The sequence below is a fragment of the Saccopteryx leptura genome, chromosome 2, assembly GCF_036850995.1.
Source record: "Saccopteryx leptura isolate mSacLep1 chromosome 2, mSacLep1_pri_phased_curated, whole genome shotgun sequence".
Taxonomy (NCBI): Eukaryota; Metazoa; Chordata; class Mammalia; order Chiroptera; family Emballonuridae; genus Saccopteryx; species Saccopteryx leptura.
In genome coordinates, this window is record NC_089504.1 from 343538186 (window position 1) to 343559215 (window position 21030).

Here is a 21030-nt window from a genome sequence, read left to right on the forward strand (position 1 = left end):
TCTCTTTCTCTCTGTGTCCCTGTAAAGAAAAAAAAAAAAAAAAGCTTGTTGTTTTCTTCCTTCTGCTCGCCCCATTCTGTCTCCATTTTGAGATGCGACTTAAAGCCGTTGGGTTCCTTAAATGTAACTTACTCATTTTATGTTCCAAATTTTATTACAGCATCCCTAAGACTGAGCATTCAACCCCTTAGAAGTGTCTTGAGAGTCTAAGCAGCTAAGAAATCCTAGGGCCTTCTCTTGTATTTTTTCTGTGGTGAGTGACCTTGTATTCAGAGAGAAGAGGGGGAGAGAAATGGAGAGCAATTATTATTATTTGGAAAGCCTGAGCCTCCACTTACCCTTCTCCCCAGTAGGGGGAGGAGGGAGAACCAAACTTAGTCATTACTAATCATGCCAATACAACAGTACTTTTGAATAGTGACAGAGACCTGTAATGTAACTTTGGCGGAACATTAAAGCCATGAGACCTCCTGTTTATATCTCTTTGGAACAAATCACTTCCCCTTAGACTCACGTAAAGCCTCAAGGCTTATGACAAAAGACAGTCATTTCCTACTTAAATGGACAGAAAACAAAGACAGAGCTCTAAATTCCCTGAATGGATGAACAATCAATATTACAGAAGAGCAAATTCACCTCTAAACTGGGTCCTCACTCTATTTACAGTTTTCAGGGCTCTGGAATCAAGTGTGATCATCATATTCTATAGTAAAGAGCATCTGGGGTAAGACATACCTATTCATCTCAGGAGAGAAGGTACTTTGTTGTATTTCTGATATAGCGTCTTGAATTCTTGAAGGAAAAAATCCAGAAAGGTTTATGTTAAAGCCAGGCGCTGGTGCAAAAGTTGAAGTTCTAAATTCTAAGGATGGCTAGAAGAAGCTTACAGATTAAAGCGAGGGAGGAGAGATTTAAAAAAATACTGCAAATGGCTTCCCCTACCCTCTTCTTGAAGGGTCAGTCCTAAATAAAGCATATGAACCATATTCTGGATCATATACTCTTCACCCTCTTCACTTGTACACTCATCCCTTCTGAATGAATTGAGGGATGAGGGAAGATGCTACCAGACATTTTCCTGAAGTTGATGCACGATGGCTTTCTACCGAGGACATGTCCTTAGCTCATGGATGGTTTGTTTGGGTGGTTTTTCTTTTACTGACTATTGCATTTCTCATGATCTTGCCCTCAGCCACTATGGGTCCCTCCTGAGATGGACCTGACCCCGAACACAGGCAATATCCCAGAGTTCCCACGTGCCTGCCAGTCCACCTCGGATGACTTGCGGTCATAGTAAGGTTTGCGATCAACAAGCCTCTTCAGAATGCCCTGGTTTTCCATGGTGATTCTCAGTAGGTCTCGGTTCCTTATTTCTCTGTTTAAGCTGTAAAACACAAAACCCAGAAATGGGTGAACAATAAAATTCTCCTCCTGGATGGGAATGGGGGTGATGAAGTCATGATGTCATTAACCTGAGCTGCCTAAGCACAGGTAGCAAGCTGTGCCTCTGAGGCCCAAGGCCCCGCATGTCTCCTGAACCAGACTGCACTCTGGGAAATGTTCATAGCATTGGCGGTTTAGATCAGTGCTCAGCCCTACTGTTCACTAGAAGATTCTACTTACTTGGGATAGCTTGTAAAAAGTGGCATTTTAGGCCTGACCTGTGGTGGCGCAGTGGATAAAGCGTCGACCTGGAAATGCTGAGGTCGCCAGTTTGAAACCCTGGGCTTGCCTGGTCAAGGCACATATGGGAGTTGATGCTTCCAGCTCCTCCCCCTGTCTCTCTCTCCTCTCTCTGTCTCTCTCTCTCTCTCCCTCTCTCTCTCTCCTCTCTAAAATGAATAAATAAAATAAAAATTTAAAAAAAAGTGGCATTTTGTAAAAGCCCTTTAGGAATCACATGAAACAAGAATTCAGAGTGTCTGATGTCTAAAGTGAAGGGAGGTCTTGCCTATGGATAAATCTCAAATGGCGGCTGGGAAGTTTTGCTTGACCTCACTTGCCTCCGCTTCCAAGTCAATTTCAGATACACAAGAGTACAGAAAGGCGTCTTGCCCCACCCCCGGTTCTTTCCCTTGCATACACTTCTGTAGCCCTCTCCCCTATCAGACCTGAGTTCTTCGAGGTTAGAAAATATCTTATTTGATCTCTGTATTCCCTATGCTGAGAACATAGTAGCTCAAGTAATATTTGTGGAACCGATTCTTAAGAATGCTGTGTCATAGTCCTAGCTACGGTCACCATTTTACAGTACACAGTACTTTCCAGTGACAAACTCTGAGCAGGACTCTGAAATAAGTCTCTTAGATGATTCAAAAGCTCCTTAACACTAGGGAAGTTCCCCAGTTTTGGTAGTTTTCATTCTCCTTAATATGGTCTCTTTGGTTATCCCTCAGGATAACTTCCCTTAGGCCCTGCTGGTGGCTCAGTGGATAGAGCGCTGGCCCAGCATATGGATATCCCGGGTTTGATTCCAGTCAGGGCATACAAGAAAGTGACCATCTGTTTCTCTCCTGCTCCCTCTTCCCCTCCTGAAGCCAGTGGCTCAATTGGTTTGAGAGTGGTCCCGGCTGCTAAGGATAGCTCTGTTGGAGCTCATCAGCCTCAGGCATTAATAATAGCTTGGTACTCAAGCATCAACACCAGATAGGGTTGCTGGGTGGATCCTGGTTGAGGCACATGCAGCAGTCTGCCTCACTGTCTCCCTTCCTCTCACCTAAAAAAAAAAGAAAAGAAAAGAAAAAAGAACTTCCTTTCAGTATTCTTTCCACTCAGGATGAACCCTGCACTAAAACTTAATAAGGAGAATGTAATTTTTTTTATTTTTGAAAATGACATGAGGAGAAAAAAACACATTACCTCTTGGAAAAATATTCGTTCCAGCAGTCCACTCTGGCAGGGCCACGATGGGCATTTGCAATTTTCTGACACAGCTGCTTGTTTTCATATTTGATTTTGTCGATTCTCTTCTGTTCACCCTGGTGAGAAAGCCCACCCCTCCATGGTGACATGGTCACTACACTGTGCTCCAGCACACACGGTTTGGCATCGCTTCCCTCTGGGATTGTGGGAAAGGGCAAACTGAGGGCCACAGTGGAGACTGGGAGCTGAGCTGAAGAAAATGAAGGTGACGTGTACAGGGAGGAGAACTAACGAATCTTTTGGTTAGGTGGGAATTGGACCATTTTAGAACTCAGATAAAAATCAGTAAGGTACCTCCTGACCTTTGGCGGCACAAGGGATAGAGCATCAACCTGTAATGCTGAGGTCGTGGGTTCAAAACCCTGGGCTTGCCCGGTCAAAGCACATACAAGAAGCAACTACTGTGAGTTGATGCTTGCTGCTCTTCCCCCTCCCTTTCTCTTTCTCTCTCTAAAACATCAATAAATAAAATCTTAAAAAAGAATCAAGAAGGTACATCTGTAGATGGCAAGAAGAAATACCTGTACTTTGCTCAGTTTTAAAATGTAATGTGTGTATGCCACTGGAGGTTTGGTATCAACTGCAGGTTTCGCTAGAAAGAAAAAAAGAGAGCAATTTTATATCAGAGGTGTTTTTTTGCAGTCTCAGAAAACATCACCTTCTAGAGAATGACCCAGTTTAATAAACATTATAATTTTGAATTCTAATCTTAATCCAGTTTAGGAATTTTAATTTCTGAAATTGACATCTTTGAAGAGTTTTGAGCAGAAATAAAAGAATGATAAGGGTTAGGAAAAGTAAAATTTAATGAATTTAATGAGATAAATGTCCTTTGAACCCCATGAAACAGTCTCCCTCCCACTCTTTTCTAATAGACTACCTTGTTTATTACCTCATGACATCCTATGCTCTTTCTAGCTTACTTTGACTTTAGAGTTTAAATGAGTATTTCTATCAAATGAACTCCCTGGTGGAAGATAAATTTTGTCACTGATGCTAATGTCCTCTTGACCCAACTCAGCAGAAAAGGCCCCATCATCGCAAAGCCATGTACTGGTCTGGTTTACTGTCAGTATCTCTGAGGCGGACCCTTCCCTACACCTAATGGCAATGTCCAACCCAAACGGCCCACATACTTATTTGTATTCTATTCTTGTGAGATATGTAGTGGCCGAAGTCCAGTTTCTTCCTGAAGTTTGTGCACTGCCTATGATTAGAGACGATTATAGGGTAGGCTAGATAATCCAGGGAATTGTTCATCTTCTCTTCCTAGTCTCACTTCCAGCAGGACTCCTCTATGAAGTACTTAGCTATCCCCGCAGCTAAGTAACTATGGGATGTCAGAGTTACCCCATTGTGACATCAGGGACAAGTCTCAGGGAAGGAGGGGCAGCAGCCAAGTATGCCTGATTGTCCCTGGGCTTCTCTTTTGAAAGCTAACCAGGACCAAGTCAAGATGAAGGGTGAGGAACTCAGAAGCATTCTCCGCTGTCTGGGATGCAGATGCCACCAGCACCAGCTGGAAGAGGTCTGGTGTCCTGGGGTGTGGGGTGTGGGGTGAAGAAAGCTGGCCTTGGTTTCACACCTTGGGTTATAAATTGAGTAATCTCCACTGTAATGGTTCCCCTAGAAGTTTCATAAGCTTTTTGGGGATGTGAATGATGACCTGAATGATCATCTGATTCAATTTATTCACTTTGCAGTTGAGGAAACTGGAGTCCAGGGCAGCAGCTAAGCTGCTCAAGAACCAAGTTAGTGGTAGGGCTGGGCTCAGAACGTGAGTTTCCTGAATTCCCAGGACCACATTTGCTTTTTTGAGGGGTGGGTGGATGGGGGGTGAATCTGCTGTTTTCATGGCAGTGGGGGAGGACAGAGACTGTGTCTTGCTCCTAAAATCTCAGTAAACGATGAGTTGCTGACACTTTGTGGCTCCTAGCAGGCTGGCGGCTGCTCCAGACCGGCTACAAAGGAGATGGAGTCATCTCCACAGCAGGACAGGGCGTGGCATCTAGGTGTGCTCTGCGCATTTGCTGAGGGAGAGGGAGAACTAACACCTATTCAGGGCTCACCATTAGTGCTGGACTTTCTCTTAAATGTTACATTGAATTTTCCAAATCCATAGGAGTTAGGAACTAGTATTATTATTCTCATTAGCAAACAGGCTCAGAGAGGTTAAGTAATTCTCTAGGGTCGGAATGCCAAGCCTGGCTGCACAGTGCCTAAGCCTTTAAGCGCCAGGCTGACTCTCAATGCATGTTAAAAGAAATGTGTCCCAGAGTCGGGCATCTCAAACTTTAACCTTCGGAGGGCCTGTAAAATGCACATTGTCATTCAGGGGCCTGAGCTGGGTCAGAGACTCTTTCTGCCATGCTCCGAGGTGATGCCAGTACTGCTGCTGGTCTCCAGCAGGAAGAGTTAGAGCTCACAAATGGAACCCCAGTGTCCCTGTATCTGGAAAGAAAAAAAAGCGACACTCGAGTGTACCCCGGTCAATAGGAATATTTATCGTGACCTGCATTTGGATGATGAAGTTACTTCACTTTCCAGTTTATAATGATACAGAAAATGCCATATCTGGGGATGGGATAGGACACCACTGCCGCCTCCGAAACCCAAGACTGGAGGCCCCTCTGCCCCTGAGGACAGACCCAGAGGTCTTCCGAACGTTCGCTCGGGGCCGGGCGGCGGGCGTATTTCCCGGGAGTGGAGCGCGCGTGGCCGCCCAGGCTCTGCCGCTTCCAGCGCCCGGCGGACCCGCCTCCGGGGCGGGGCGGGGCGGGTCCGGGCTCGAAAGCCCCCGCCCAGCTGACCCGGCCGCTCTACTCTTGCTGTTCGCCGCCCCGGCGTGCAGGGCCCGGCCGCCGCCATGTCGGGCCCGTTCGAGCTCTCGGTGCAGGATCTCAACGACCTGCTCTCGGACAGCAGCGGCTGCTACAGCCTCCCGAGCCAGCCCTGCAACGAGGTCTCCCCCAGGATCTACGTGGGCAACGCGTGAGTCGCCGCTCCGAAGTCCCAGCCCCACTGGGCCCTCCCCGGGCGCACCGCCCACCCGGGAGCTGGGGAGGGGCGTTGGCAGTTGCAGGTTGGGGGAGCCGGAACTTGGTCCCCCTCCTGAGCTGATGCGGGGACTGAGCCGGGACGGGGCGGGGGCTGGAGTCACCGCCCACCCCTGCGCGGCGGGCCGAGGGGCTGGTCCCAGCCGGGCCCAGCGTGGTCCTTCTCTTCCGCGGGTGCGCGGAGCCTGGGGGGCCGCTTGGCCAGCCCCGCGTCCGTCCCGCGGCTGCCACCAGCTAGAGACTCGGCCTTGGGTGGGGTCAGGGCTACTATGTTCACTAAACAGGTGGCCCTCTGTCGCCCGGCCGGAGCTGTCATGTGACAGCTGCCTGGTTCTGCAGTGAGGTCACCGCGGAATGTCTGCCTTCGCTGCCATGGCAACGAGCTGACGTCACAATTCGGGCGTGGAACTTTTCCCGGCTGGGCACATCCAGATCTGGAAATCGACGTACCCCAAACGAAGGGGGCATCCGGAGAGTCAGGCCGGAGTTTTCCTCGCCCCTTCTCCCGCCTTCCAGATAGGGTTTGATATCCATGGATTCTAGAATGATCCAATGATAAATCCCATAAGGACCCAATCCATCACTTAGAAAAGGCTCCTACCTTCTCACGACCAGGAAATGTATTATTTATCACTTATGAGTTCTTAAACAGGCTTTCTCATTTTCTGCTAGGCAAATATTACTTAGTAAGAAATTCTCAGCAGCAGGAGAGAACCAGTGTTAACCATTTTGAGAAGTGCTGAAATACCAGCTGAATGTAAAGAATAGATTACCAAGCCTGTACAGCCTTGGGGCGCGGGGGGGTGGGGGGGCTCCTGTTGGACTTTTGTAAGATGGTAAGGACCCAGTTTCCAAAGTTCTTAGACCCAGCGGCCCAGGGACTGTATTTTAGAAACCCAGAACTATCCCCCTTCTCTTATTTTACCAAGGAAGAGATACTGGCAGTCAACCAAGTCGTTGAGGGATTGTGAGGACAGGGTCACAGGGTCAGTGTCTTGCTCATGTCTGTATCCCCCGATCCTGGTCTGATGCTTACTCTGCCAAAGACTGCCACAGAAATGGAGGGCATCTTGGAGCTAGAAGGGCCCATAAGGCAGGTCCCAGCCTCATAGGGGACTGTCTCATCTATTCTATCATTCATTCACTATATTGAGGACCTATGTATCAGGCAGTGTACAATGTTCATTCCTAGTAGTGATAGTAATGATAAGGTAAATTTATTGGATGTTGAATTAGTATTAGGGAAGGGAGATGAATGGTCATGACTCTTCAAAGTTATTTTATTTTTAATGAGCCACTGCTTTGCCATGGCATACAGTGTCGTGAGGGATAGATAAAACAGAGTCCCAGTGTCTAAGCCAAAGGCCTTAGTAGTTGCAAAGTTTTGAGGATAATTCCCTATTCAGCCATTCAAGCAGCAAATGGCCTTGGCACCCTTGGAAACCCTGATTTCTTGGGCAGTTTGGCACATTCAGGTGTCATCATTTTCCAAGTGGAAGCTAAGATTGTGAATGTCTGGTGGTAACTGTAGTGGCAAGTGCTGAGGCCAGTGTAGAAAACACATTCCTTGCCCTCTAAAGAAATCTGGCCTTGCCTTAGCCAGGGGTGTGGGGGGCACCCGGCAGGGAGGATTGACTGAGTACCTAGTGCTCCCCCACCCATCGGGAGCCCATTAACAAAATCAGGACTCAGAGGTCAGAGAGGAGCATGGATGAGCCATGTTTTCTGGGTGTTGAGATTTGCAGTGATATGGGCATGAGAGGCAGGGTGGGGGGCAAGGGGGAGACAGAGCGGTGCGGCTGGTGTGAGGAGAAAGGAGGATTCCTCCCAGCTTTGAGGCTCAGCAGTCCATGTGAGCACATGCACATTCTTCTGCTGTCCTGTCAGGCCAAGCTTTCAGCTCTGTCCTTCCTTCCTCACAGGGCTGATGCTGTGACAGGCATGTCACATCATTAGGACAAGGTGTTTTATAATGTACAAATAGCAGTTTGAATTGGGATGTTGTGAGATGAAATAAAGGAGCCCTTTGACTATTCAGCTCAAATGTTTTGGAAGCCCCATAGCTCTGTTGGGGCCACTGCTCCGGAAGTGGTTATTTGCCCAAGAGAGCATCAGCAGTGTGGCTACTGGACTGTGGCAGGAAGGGTCCCTCTGGAGGACAGGAGGCCGTTGTTGTTCTTTATAACCCAAAGAAGGAGGCTGCCTGGGATGTGCTGATTTCATTCTTCTTCACTGATTTTCCACATATTCATTCAGCACCTACTCTGTGCCAGGCGCCATAGCAGGTGCTGGGCATACAGACCTGAAGCAAATGTGGTCCCTTTGTCACAGAGCTCACAGAACTGGACATGAAACAAATGAGCACAGTCAAGTGTTAGACTAATAGCCCTGACTCAGTGTCTGGCTCTGTGTGTAGAATAGTTCCTTTAACACTCACAATTCCCAGTGGTTAGATCCTGTTATCACCCCCATTTTACAGACAGGGAAACTGAGTCACAGACAAGTAAGTGACTTGCTCAATGTTGCCTGGTTGGTAAGTGGCAGAGCTGGATTTAGGCTCAGGCAGTCTGGCTGCAGTGCCCGTCCTTAGCCACGTGGCTATACCACCACCACAGTAGGGAGCATGATGAATGGAATGGAGGAAGTCAGGAAATACTGCAGAGGGTGGTGAAAAATGAGAGCCTGTCCATGGAGAAGGGCATTCTAGGCAGAGGGAGCAGCTCTGGCATGAAACCACCTGGTCTATTTGGGGCAGCTGCTGGTAATTCGATACAGCTGGGGTGAGGGCAAGGGTCACAGATGGGGAGAAGCTCTGACAGGGGCCAGAGCATGAAGGGCTTCTTGCTTTGCCAAGAGGTTCAGAATCTTCTCCATCCTTCTCCCCCTGGGGCTGCCGTTTGGTCAGTCAAGCATCCCCTGCTGCTGTCCCCTGTCCAGGTCTATTGCTCAAGACATCCCCAAGCTGCAGAAACTGGGCATCACCCACGTTCTGAACGCTGCTGAGGGCAGGTCCTTTATGCATGTCAACACTAGTGCCAACTTCTATAAGGACTCTGGCATCACCTACCTGGGCATCAAGGCCAACGACACGCAGGAGTTCAACCTCAGCGCCTACTTTGAAAGGGCTGCAGACTTCATTGACCAGGCCTTGGCTCAAAAGAATGGTAAGGGACCCACCACCCAGGAGACAATGGGAGGCAGCTTTGACTGGACTTTTTGTTGGAAAACCTGTTGTTTCCTGTCCCCTGTGTGAATGACTGATGAGCATTTTCAGTTTCTCTCTGGCTGCCTGTCCTGTGGCCCCAAGATGTACAAACTTCTCACGCAGTGGCGGCCTCGGGGTCCTTGTGTTTGCTTGTTTGATTTGACTTTGACTGAGGGTTAGTTTCCAGCTCCCGCCCCCAACTCAGAGACTTCAATAGTGAACATTTCTTTCCCATGATAAGACCTCCTGAGGAGAGGGAGCTCCAGGCTGGTTGATTCAGCAGCTCAGTGGCAACATCAGACTGGATGCTTCCTCTCTCTCTCTTCTGCCACACTTAGTGTTGGGCACACCCCTAATGGGCCCAAGATGGCTGCAGCATTCTGGTTACTGCCTCCCAATAGGACAAAATGCAGCAAAAGATATGGCAGTCATCTCTTCCTCATGTTTCACTCATTTTTTAAGTGCAAGTAAAACGTTCCCCAGAAATCCTCCAAGTGGAATCTCGGGCTAGAGCTGGGTGATGTGAGCACAGGCAAGGGGAATGGGGCAGCCGTGACTGGCTTGGGCTGGGGGTCAGTGAAGTACAGCCCACAGGCCGGATCTTCCAGCTAGACTCTAAATGCTTCCCGCAGCTCCCAAACATCCGGTAAGACTGAAGCAGACCATCTGAGCCGCTGGCAGCCAGGCAGGGCGTTCCGAACAGAAGCCCTAGAAGCCAGGGGCAACAGCCACTTGTCCTTTCTGTTTTCAGCTTGTTTCCCTCAGCAGCCACCTTCACCTTCATGCTGTCTCCAGCCTCTTCCTCCCTCCCCTCCCCAAACCTCCCCAGGGGAGGTGACCCCACTGAGGTGTGATCTGCCTGTCCCCCAATGCTACCCTGTCTCTCCTACACCGATGCTTCTTGTGCCCACAGCCACCCCACTGAAATGATTTCCGGCAACTGGTTTATTAGACGCTGGTTATTTCACATTTGGGGCCCCGGGGGGAAGTTTTATCACCTGAGAATCTGCAGAATTTATGGTCAGGCCTTTGGTGGTCATTCGGTGATCCAGTATGTGTCACACCGCCCCCAAGCCCCATTCCGGCTCTTCTGAGCTCCTGTGTGGATGAGAATGAGGGTCCCAGTTAAGGGGATGGATGTTGCTCTTGTGTGTTGGTGGGTCACCCAGTCAGGGCACTTAGAGTTCTTTGACTGACTTTGTTTCCTCTTTCTGTACTAGAACATACCCTGACTTTTTGTGATCTCATGCCTTAGCCAGCAGGGGCTAGGTCATCAGCAGAGGTGGATTACGGTTGGTTGAGGCCCCGGGTGCAGGAGAAAATATTGGGCCCCTTAAACTTGATGTCATTAGAAAACAGTGTAAAGTTGGGGTTTTGCAGGTCCCTTCAGAAGTCAGGGCCCAGGGCGCGCGCCCAGTGCGCCTGCCGTTAAATCTGCCTCTGGTCATCAGTTTGGAAAGCTCTCTCAGCCTCTCTGATTGCTGTCCTCTGGCAAACCTCACCGTGAGCCTTAGCGTTGGGCCCAGTGTCCTCTCTTCTAGGAAGCCTGCCCTCAGGCAGCTCCACTGTCTCTAGTCTGTCTCCCCAGCACCTGATCTAGCACTGGGCACGTAGCAGGGACACTTTAAGTGGTTACTGAATGAGAACAAAAAATAAATTCCATGGGCTCTCTTGCCAAGTGTAAATGCTACTAAGATTGATTGGCCAAGTGAATCAACAGAAACTCCCTGGCCTCCCACAGTGAGCAGAGCTCAGGGAAGCAAGGGACCCATCATTTTGGAGGGCTGAGGGGATGGCCAGGGGCACTCAGGAGGGAGCAGTCACTTCTAGCTCTGATGATCAAGGAAGGCTTCACAGAGGAGGTGGCATTTGGGTGGGACTTGGAAGGATGGGTTTTGAACCCATCCCCATCCCCATCCCCATCCCCATCCCCATCCCCTTCCCCTTCCCCATCCCCATCCCCATCCCCATCCCCATCCCCATCCCCATCCCCATCCCCATCCCCATCCCCTTCCCCATCCCCATCCCCATCCCCATCCCCATCCCCATCACCTTCCCCATCCCCATCCCCATCCCCATCCCCATCACCTTCCCCATCCCCATCCCCATCCCCATCCCCATCCCCATCCCCATCCCCATCCCCATCCCCTTCCCCATCCCCATCCCCATCCCCATCCCCATCCCCATCACCTTCCCCATCCCCATCCCCATCCCCATCCCCATCACCTTCCCCATCCCCATCCCCATCCCCATCCCCATCCCCTTCCCCTTCCCTTCCCTTTCCCCTTCCCCATCCCCATCCCCATCCCCATCCCCATCACCTTCCCCATCCCCATCCCCATCCCCATCCCCATCCCCCTCCCCATCCCCATCCCCATCCCCATCCCCATCCCCATCCCCATCCCCATCACCTTCCCCATCCCCATCCCCATCCCCATCCCCATCCCCATCCCCATCCCCATCCCCATCCCCTTCCCCTTCCCCTTCCCTTTCCCCTTCCCCATCCCCATCCCCATCCCCATCCCCATCCCCATCCCCATCACCTTCCCCATCCCCATCCCCATCCCCTTCCCCTTCCCCTTCCCCTTCCCCTTCCCCCTTCCCCTTCCCCATCCCCATCCCCATCCCCATCCCCATTCCCATCCCCATCCCCATCACCTTCCCCATCCCCATCTCCATCCCCATCCCCATCCCCTTCCCCACCCCCATCCCCATCCCCATCCCCATCCCCATCCCCATCCCCATCCCCATCCCCATCCCCATCCCCATCCCCATCCCCATCCCCATCCCCATCCCCATCCCCATCCCCATCCCCATCTCCATCCCCATCCCCATCCCCATTCCCATCCCCATCCCCATCCCCATCCCCATCCCCATCCCCATCCCCATCCCCATCATAATGGAAAGCAGAGGACTCTCCCTTCCTGCTTTGGGAGGCATTTAGAAAACAGAGTTGTGGGTTGGGAATAGAGTGACAGGAACAGAAGAGAGGGAGATGACAGGTGGGGGTCAGATGCTGCAGTGCTTCTTGGGCCATTTGGGGAACCATGAAATGGTGCTTTTGTTTGTTTATATTTGATTTTTTTGTCTTGATTTGTTCTTGCATTTGACATTTATCTTTTATTTTTAACTGCTTTGTTGAGGTATAACTGACATTTAATAAACTACAGATAGTACAATTTGGCAAGTTTTGACATATGTATACACTTGTGAAACCATCACCACAACAAAGATAGTGAGCATATCCATCACCCCCGAATTCTCCTCTGTTCCTTTGCGGCTCTCCCTTCCGTCCTCTCCCCCCTCCATTCCTAAGCAACCGCTGATCTGCTTTCTATTACTAGACACCAGTACCTTCAGTAGAGTTTTATATAAATGGAATTACACAGCATGCACGCCTTTTAGGTCTGGCTCCCTTCGCTCAGTTAATTACTCCGCGTCCCATCCGTGCTGTCCGTCCGTGCATGTCTTATTCGTGCACATACCAATGGTTCATCCTTCCAATGCTGAGAAGTATTTGGTCTATGAATGTGCCACAGTTGGTTCATCCATTTACCTGTTGGACATTTGGGTTGTTTCCATGTTTTGCTTTGGATTGAAATACAAGATTCATTTAGAGGAGTGGCCCTATCACAGGTGTATAAATCAGTGCATTGCATACCCCCCGTGTGCTGGCCTCCAGATCAAGAAACAAAGCACAACCAGCACCCCAGAAAGCCCACCATGTGCCCAGTCTCAAGTCACTCTGCTCTCAACTTTTTACGACTGTCCAGACTCTAACAGCACAGATCATCAGTTTGCCTGCTCTGCCGCTCTGTGGAATCATATACATCCTTTGGTGTGTGTCATCCATGTTGTTTCTGATAAGTTGTAGGTTGTACATTCTTGTCCTTTATCCATTCTGCCGATGATGAGCCTTTGGGAGTCTCCAGATGGGGGCGGTTAGGAATAGTGCTGCCTGTGAACGTTCTGATGCATGTCTTTCGGAGAAGACGGATGTGAGTTCCTGCGAGGCATGGACCTGGGATGGAATGGCTGGGCTGTAGGGGATGGACGAGTTCAGCTGGGGTAGAGGCTGCTTCACAGTTTCCCGAAGTGGTGTGCCTACCTGCTCCCGTGCTCCAGCTCCCCGTCCTCACCGACGGTGGGTTTGGAATGGCCTTGCATCGTTCTTGTCATTTGCATTTGCTGGAAGAGTTTTGACTAGAGTCACGGTGTGATGGGATGGCCCAGCTCACCGTGTCACCCCGTTTCTTACAGGCCGTGTGCTCGTCCACTGCCGGGAAGGTTACAGCCGCTCCCCAACTCTAGTCATCGCATATCTCATGATGCGTCAGAAGATGGACGTCAAGTCTGCCCTGAGCATCGTGAGGCAGAACCGTGAGATCGGCCCCAACGATGGTTTCCTGGCGCAACTCTGCCAGCTCAATGACAGACTAGTCAAGGAGGGCAAACTGAAACTCTAGGGCACCCCCGCCTCTCCTCTAGGGGCTGGACAGGGGAGGCCCTGGCTGAGGTGTCCCGAGCTGCCACGGTTAGGAAACACAATGTACCCTGTTCCCAGCATCACTAGGCACTTGCTCACATATCTGTCCCAATGCAGCCCTGGGCCACTTTCCCCCGAGGAGCACATAAAGAAGCTTGTTAAGGAGGACGTTCTTGATCCCTGGTGTGTCCTGTGCTTGCAATTCATGATGTCCCCTCCCTGAGGTGGGGCTGCAGGAGAGGAGGACTGGTGACACGCATGCTTCTGGATGACCCAGGGCAGAAGGGCTGTGGAAGTGTAAGGCCCGAGACGCGCACAGGGGCCCCTTCTGACCTCCCCGCTCCTTATCCCTGGGTCCTCTCCTGAGCGGGGACTGCAGCACCTCAAGCCTCCTAAAGGAACTATGCAAACTCGGGCCTCCCCCCCCCCCCCGTGTCCCTCTCTCTTGTCTCCTCCCAGCCGCCCGTAAGCAGAGGCACTCTGTGAAGTCTGAAGCCCGCGGCGGGTAGCTGTCAGTTGTGGAAATTCTCAGAAGAGACCACATTTTAATTTTTTTCTTAAGATTAAAGATACCTAAACAAAGAGGCCCTCAGGTGGACAAACAGATTCCCCTGGAGGTCTCTCCTGAATCAGTAGTTTCTAAAATCCCAACCCTTGGAAGGCTTGAGTTCTGACTCCGCTGGAATATTCCCCTGGGACTGCTCTTAGTCACTTGGTTTGTTCGAAGAACGATGCCTTGGGCATGGTTTATTTTTCTTTTTTAGAAAACAGGGTGTTGAAGTCCAGCCTATTTAAAAACCCCACCATTTGGAGAATTACAAGGGTTTTGTCCTGAATTATAGTGTTGGCGAGCCCAAGCCACTCGTGCTAGCTGCTTTTTGTCTCGGTTGCTATTCCAAGAACAGGAGGAGGAAGTTGGCCAATTACAGCATGTGTGTGGGTGTGTGGGGGGGGTGTGTCTCAGAAACACAGCCAGAGGACCGACTAGCCGGGAGCTGAATGGTCCCATGCTCACACCCTGCCCACTTAGAAGTAGATCCTGGACCCTTGGAAGCAAAAATGACTCAGCCAGGCAGAAATGAAACATGATGGAGTGTCCAAATGGAGGCTTTATTGGTGGAAGAACAAACAAACAAACTAAAAGAAACAACTTTTTTAAAGATGATGTCAGAATGCATGAGCTCACACGTGTGTGCACATTTGTCAGAAAATATAGATTTCATTTTCAACAGTCTTGTTAGGACTTTGCATGATTGTCATGGAAAGTAATACAATACTGTCATCTTCAGGTTTCTTAATGGCAGAGAAGTGGTCCTCCGCCATTCCCCCAATACCGAGCACGTAAGTGTCTGATAGGAGTTTGTGGAATTAAACTTTTTTTTTTTTGAACACCAAATATGCAGGGCGTTGTTCTGGTGGGTGTATCAAGCTCCCAGAATCCTGAATTTGTGGTAGGATCACTTGCAAGGAGTCTTACCTTAGAAATGAAATATCAGGGACTTTTGTTGAATATTTAAAATTGTTTTAAAGTCAGGCAGTGTTAACATGTCGAGGTGCAGAATGTGCCTTTTTCAGTCAACCAGGGGCTTTTGGCCAAGACAAGGAGAGGCAGGTGTGCCTTCGGAACTCTCCCACAGGTGGAAGGCCTCTATCTCAGCAGGGGCAGCACCGTGCCGCCTGGACGGCCCCTCTTTGGGACCACAGCTGCCCTCAACAAACTAGGATCTGTCTTCTTTTGCGGATACTGGCTGCCCAGATAGAGCGAGCCACCGGAGTGAAGTGGCCATCCTCTAAACTCTGTACCTCACAGTGTTCAGAAAACTCTCCCACTTAATCTAACTTGATCCTCACAATAACCGTAGACATTCATGTATGGTTACCTTTAAAAAAAGGGGAGCTGGGGTTCAGAGTGACTAAGGGCATGACGCCCAGGGTTGCCCAGCTCAAGGCAGAGTTGAGGCAATATTTTAGGCTTGCTGTTCCTTGAAGCTGAATTCTTTCTCATACTACACTCCTCCTCAAGAAATGAGCCCCCTGGGAGTGTCCAGGTGCACTGCACCAGCCCTTGACCCAGCCCATGTGCACAAGTGCCAGTTAGTTTTGTGGACAGAGTACAACGATTCAAGCTGTGGTGCCAAGGAAGATCTGGATGAGGGTGGGACGAAGTTGGCACAAACCATCCCTGCTCCAGGAAAAGGAAGTAAAAGATCGGGTTAGAATGTGTGGAAACATGTAGCATCTCTAAGTCGGAGCTTTCTGCTCCGCTTCCGGCAGAGGCCCAGGCTGTGGGGCTGGAGCTCCCCTCCCATGCCCAAGCATGGTCACCCCCAGGACAGCCCCAGCTATTTAGGCGCTCCCAAAGGCCTGTTTGCGGGGGTATAAGGAAGGAAAGGTCAGTGAGAGAATTACTGCCTTTACTTTGGGACTACTTTTATGCTGATAACTTGGGATTTCTTGATAGTATAGTCTCAGAAGCCCATATTTACTTCACAGGTTTAGCTCCTAATTCTTTGAGTAAATAAAATCAAGTTCTATTGTTTAAGAGTCAGCACATGCCCAGCACTGAATGGAAGCTGTTTCTGGACAGCTTTTTACCTGTGGGAAGTGAGGGAATAGGAACTCAGGGGTCCCTCACTCCCCCCACCAACCTGATCCCTTCCTCGGACTAGCAGAGCTCCAGATCAGAGCACCAAGCATTTCTTCTCTATTCTAAACAGTACACATACCACAGGCTGGTCTATTTCCCTGCCACTCTGAGTTATCTGGAGAGCAGAAATCACCACCTGCCAACCAAGGGGGCTTGTCTAGAAGGCCTCTAAGGTCCCTTTGGCTCTGACACGGTAGGGTTCTCTAAGAATCCGCTCTTGGAATTGATCACCATCTGGAAATTAGAGGGTATGTAATGACATTGACCAGCAGGTGGCGCTGTGTCCACCTGTGGTGACGGAGGATTCGAAAATGTTGGTGCCTTTTGTGCCACAGTTAATGTTAAGATGCTAATGTTTTAATCAAAATAAGCACTGATCTTATCATAAAGATATAAGCTTTTCTCGCAGGAAATTTTCTGTCATAAAACCGGTGTCAAGTATCACTGAAGAGCCAACAATCATGGTCCTTCCAAGTCAAGATTTTATCCTGATTGGAAACAGAGGCCATTTCTGGTTGAGAGAGTAGATTGATTGGAAGCTTAACTTACCTCCTGTCAGCTTTTAAGGTAATTTGATTGTGAAAGTGAGAATTTTCTGGACAGAAAAAGGAAGGTATTAAATTGTTTTTCTGAAAAAATAAGTTTAGTGTCTGTTATATCACAAATCAGTGTTAAAATACTAATACTGTAACCAAAATAAATGTCTTATATTACCACAAAATGGTCTTTTTTTTCCCCCTGGGTCCTTCTTATCACAATTGATTGCTTTTTTTGCTTAGCTTTTATGTTTGCTTATTCTAACTTTAAAATTTTTTATGTTTGCTTTTTTTAATTTTTAAAAAAAATTATCTAAAAATTAGCCCTCCTGAGCTAGTTATAGGATCCATGATGATTATATTTATACAGTAGATATTTGTTGAACATTTACGACAAATATCTGTGTTAGGAAATCTTTTTATTTATATAATTGTTTAAAATTTCAGCTTTATTGAGGTATAATTGACTGGAATATTCTTGAGTACAGTGACTCACCCCAAACGAGGGAGGTAAGATTTATGGTCCTAAGAAAGTAGGGGACAGGGGTGACAGTCTCATGGTGGCCTCATATGAAAATGACTGGGTGGCACTTTAGGATTTGTTAATCTTGCAAATGGGCAGTCACAAAATTTATCCTTGCCCCCAGATGCTTTAAATTCCACCATTAGCCTTATCTCCCCAATGATAAGAACCGCCCCTTTCCCTCTGAATAAAACACTCTGGGGTGGGGGGGGGCTTTTCTCCCAGACAGAGTGTGGGCGGGAAAAGAGCCTCTCTGGTCTCCAGCTCCCATAACATGAGGCACTTAGATGAACTCTTTGTCAGACCTCTTTGACAACATAATCTTTATATTTTTACACAAAATCTTGAGGCAGAGCACTAAGATGCAAAACTGGTAAAACATTTAAATTAAAAATGTAATACTGTATATACATAGTAATAAATTCAAACAATACAAAAGGCTTATAATAAAAAGTGATCTACCCAAACCTTTATCCCCCTCCTTAAAGGAAACTGCTATTAAGTAGATCCTTCTAGAAAAATCCCATTGTTATGTTTATAGATATCCTTTTCCTTATGAATGGAAAATGGTCTACATTTTGCCTTTTTTGTTTAATATCTTTTACCCATTGTTTCTTACAGTCCCATTCATTTTAACAGCTACATAGCATTTCATTGGCTACAGATGTACAATAGATACTGTATAATTCATGGATGTGATTTTTGTATACTCTTATTTTAAAGGTCCAGGCTGCTTTAATAAGCACAGAATGTTGAAATGAGACTTACAGATGATAATGGCAGTTTTAAAATCTGCTTTGTGCCTGACCAGGCGGTGGCACAGTGGATAGAGCGTTGGCCTGGGATGTGGAGGACCCAGGTTCGAGATCCTGAGGTCGCCAGCCTGAGTGCGGGCTCATCTGGTTTGAGCAAGGCTCACCAGCTTGAAGCCCAAGGTCGCTGGCTCAAGCAAGTGGTCACTCGGTCTGCTGTAGCCCCCCGGTCTAGGCACATATGAGAAATCAATCAATCAATGAACAATCAAGGAGCCACAACGAAGAATTGATGTTTCCTGTCTCTCTCCCTTCCTATCTGTGCCTTTCTCTGACCCTCTCTGTCTCTGCAAAAAAAAAAAAAAAAAAAAAAAAAAAAAATATATATATATATATATATATATATATATATATATATATATATATATATATCTACTTTGTATCCTGTTAATTTCTATGTGTATTGTGGTGGCAGTGTCAAATCTATCCAAAAACTCAGAGCTAAGGAGTATCCTATGCTCACTTGTGTAATTTTATGGGAGTAGACATACCCAAGCCTAACTTTTTAAAAGATAGACTCTGAGCAATAGCTTGTGAATTGATGACCCATTTAGGAGATATTCAAGTGCACAGAGGTTGGCTCTGAGTGTACACTAAAGTGAGTTAACCTGGAGGCAACACAATGAAAGGATGGGCTCTATCCTTTTAATTATATTTTAAAATAACAAATGCATATATATTTAAAACCATGAGACATCTCTGGAAGCCTGGCCTTCTGAGAACCCCAGTCCGATGCCCATAAACCAGACGACCTCCTAGTTTAATGCTGCCAGTGCACTTGGGAAGCCACCCTGAGAGGAAGGAGGAAAGAAAGAAGAGAGAAGGTGATGTTTAAGAGGAAAAGAAAGAGTGGAGGGCTGTGCAACTCAATTCTGAAGAAGGAGGAGAGTCTCCAAATACACAGGGTGCTGAAGAGCCTCTCTTTGGCCAGACTCTAGTCAGTCATTCCTCCCTCAACCCTTTCTACTAGGCTTCAGCTTTGGGACTTGCATGTTTATCTCTGTTTTGTCCAACTTGAGCAAGAATCCCACTGAGTCAGTTTAGCCAGAATCCTCCATCCTCCTTATCTGACCTCCTCAATATCTCATTGGCTTCCTCATCCATCACCATCCCCCAGGGGAAGTTTGATCACCCTGGCCTCCCTTCAGCAAGAATCCCGTTAAGTTGGTTTAGCCAGAAACCTGCTTACCCCTGGGCTTCCTCTTAGTAATAATGTCCCATCCATTAACCACCCCCCTGCACCCCATCCTACAATCAGTATGTCAAATCCTAACCCCTAGTACCTTTGAATGGGACCTTATTTGGAAGTAGGGACATTGCAGATATAATTAGTTAAGATGAAGTCATTAGAGTGGACCCTAATCCAATGTGACTTGTGTCCTTATAAAAAGGGGGAATTAGGACATAGACATGCACACAGGGAGAACACCGTGTGGAAATGAAGACACAGATGGGGTAAAGCTTCTTGGCAGGCCAAGGAGTGCCCAAGGTTTCCGCAAGGCACCAGAGGCCAGGGGAGGGGCACGGCACAGACTTCCTCACCACCCTTGGAAGGAGCTAACTCCGCCAGCACTCTGATCTCTGAGTTCCAGCCTCCAGAGCTGTGAGACAATAAATTTCTGTTGTTTGAGCCACCATGGAAAATTTCTTTGTTTCAGCAGGCCCAGGAAACTAAAGCACATGCTCATTTACATACTGCTGCCTGTGCTGGGCCTTCTGGAGAACAACCTTGCAGTATGTAGCAAACTGTTCATCTTAGACCAGCATTCTGTTCTGGAAATAACTCTAAAGTTTAAAAAAAAGAAAAAAAAAGTTACCTGTGGAACACTACTTGGCAATGAAAAAGAAGAAATTGTTGAAAAATGCAATAGCTGGGATGAATCTCCAGGGAATTATGCTGAGTGAAAAACAGCTAATCCTAAAGGGTGACATACTTGGTAGATTTCTTTCTTTCTTTTTTTTTTTTTTTTGTATTTTTCTAAAGTTGGAAATGGGGAGGCAGTCAGACAGACTCCCACATGTGCCTGACCGGGATCCACCCGGCACGCCTACCAGGGGGCGATGCTCTGCCCATCTGGGGCGTCGCTCTGCCGCAACCAGAGCCATTCTAGCGCCTGAGGCAGAGGCCACAGAGCCATCCTCAGTGCCCGGGCCAACTTTGCTCCAAAGGAGCCTTGGCTGCGGGAGGGGAAGAGAGAGACAGAGAGGAAGGAGAGGGGGAGGGGTAGAGAAGCAGATGGGCGCTTCTCCTGTGTGCCCTGGCCGGGACTCCCGCACGCCAGGCCGATGCTCTACCACTGAGCCAACCGGCCAGGGCCTGGTTGATTTCTTTATATAACATTTCTGAAGTGACAAAATTATAGAAATGGAGAACAGATTAGTGGTACCATGGGTTAGGGGTGAAGAGGGAGGGCATAGGAGAAGGGTTATAAATGGGCAATGAGTGGAATCTTTGTTCCAAGTTCTCAATCTGGGCTGTGTAGTGAATACTTGACCCTACACATGTTAAAAAAGTTTTATAACACACACACACACACACACACACACACACACACACACACGTGTACAAGTAGAACTGGGAAATCTGAATAGGATTGGTGAGTTGTATCAATGTCAGTATCTTGGTTTTGATACCTTACTAACATTTTGAAAGATATTCTGATTGAGAGAAACTGGATACATGAAATTGGCTCTGTAGCATTCCTTACAAGAGCATGTAAATATATAATGATCTCAAAGAAAAAAGTTAGTTTGCGAAGTTACTTTGTACAGGATGTTTCATAGCATCCCTACTGAGGATGGGGGACTTTGGATATATCCAAAACTGCCCACAACAGAAGTCA

The 21030-nt window shown here is 48.2% G+C and overlaps 2 protein-coding genes across 3 annotated transcripts; one reads left to right on the top strand and one right to left on the bottom strand.

Annotated features, from left to right (window-relative positions):
• Positions 1–165: 165 nt before the first annotated feature.
• On the bottom strand, positions 166–4182 carry CFAP97D1 (CFAP97 domain containing 1). 2 transcript variants are annotated; one of them, XM_066366316.1, is made up of 5 exons: positions 4059–4182; positions 3444–3514; positions 2860–2978; positions 736–792; positions 166–262 (listed from the first exon to the last, which is right to left on the bottom strand). In XM_066366316.1, the coding sequence occupies exons 1-5, from the start codon at positions 4180–4182 to the stop codon at positions 166–168; spliced, it is 468 nt and encodes a 155-aa protein (XP_066222413.1). The 2 variants fall into 2 exon arrangements, with proteins under 2 accessions (XP_066222413.1, XP_066222411.1); XM_066366314.1 differs by lacking the exon at positions 166–262 and adding an exon at positions 1261–1384 and having other exon boundaries at positions 745–792.
• A 1544-nt stretch (positions 4183–5726) lies between these two features.
• Positions 5727–15548, top strand: DUSP3 (dual specificity phosphatase 3). Its single transcript, XM_066364042.1, has 3 exons — positions 5727–5913; positions 8916–9142; positions 13444–15548. The coding sequence occupies exons 1-3, from the start codon at positions 5789–5791 to the stop codon at positions 13647–13649; spliced, it is 558 nt and encodes a 185-aa protein (XP_066220139.1). The 5' UTR covers positions 5727–5788; the 3' UTR covers positions 13650–15548.
• The last annotated feature ends 5482 nt before the right edge of the window (positions 15549–21030 follow it).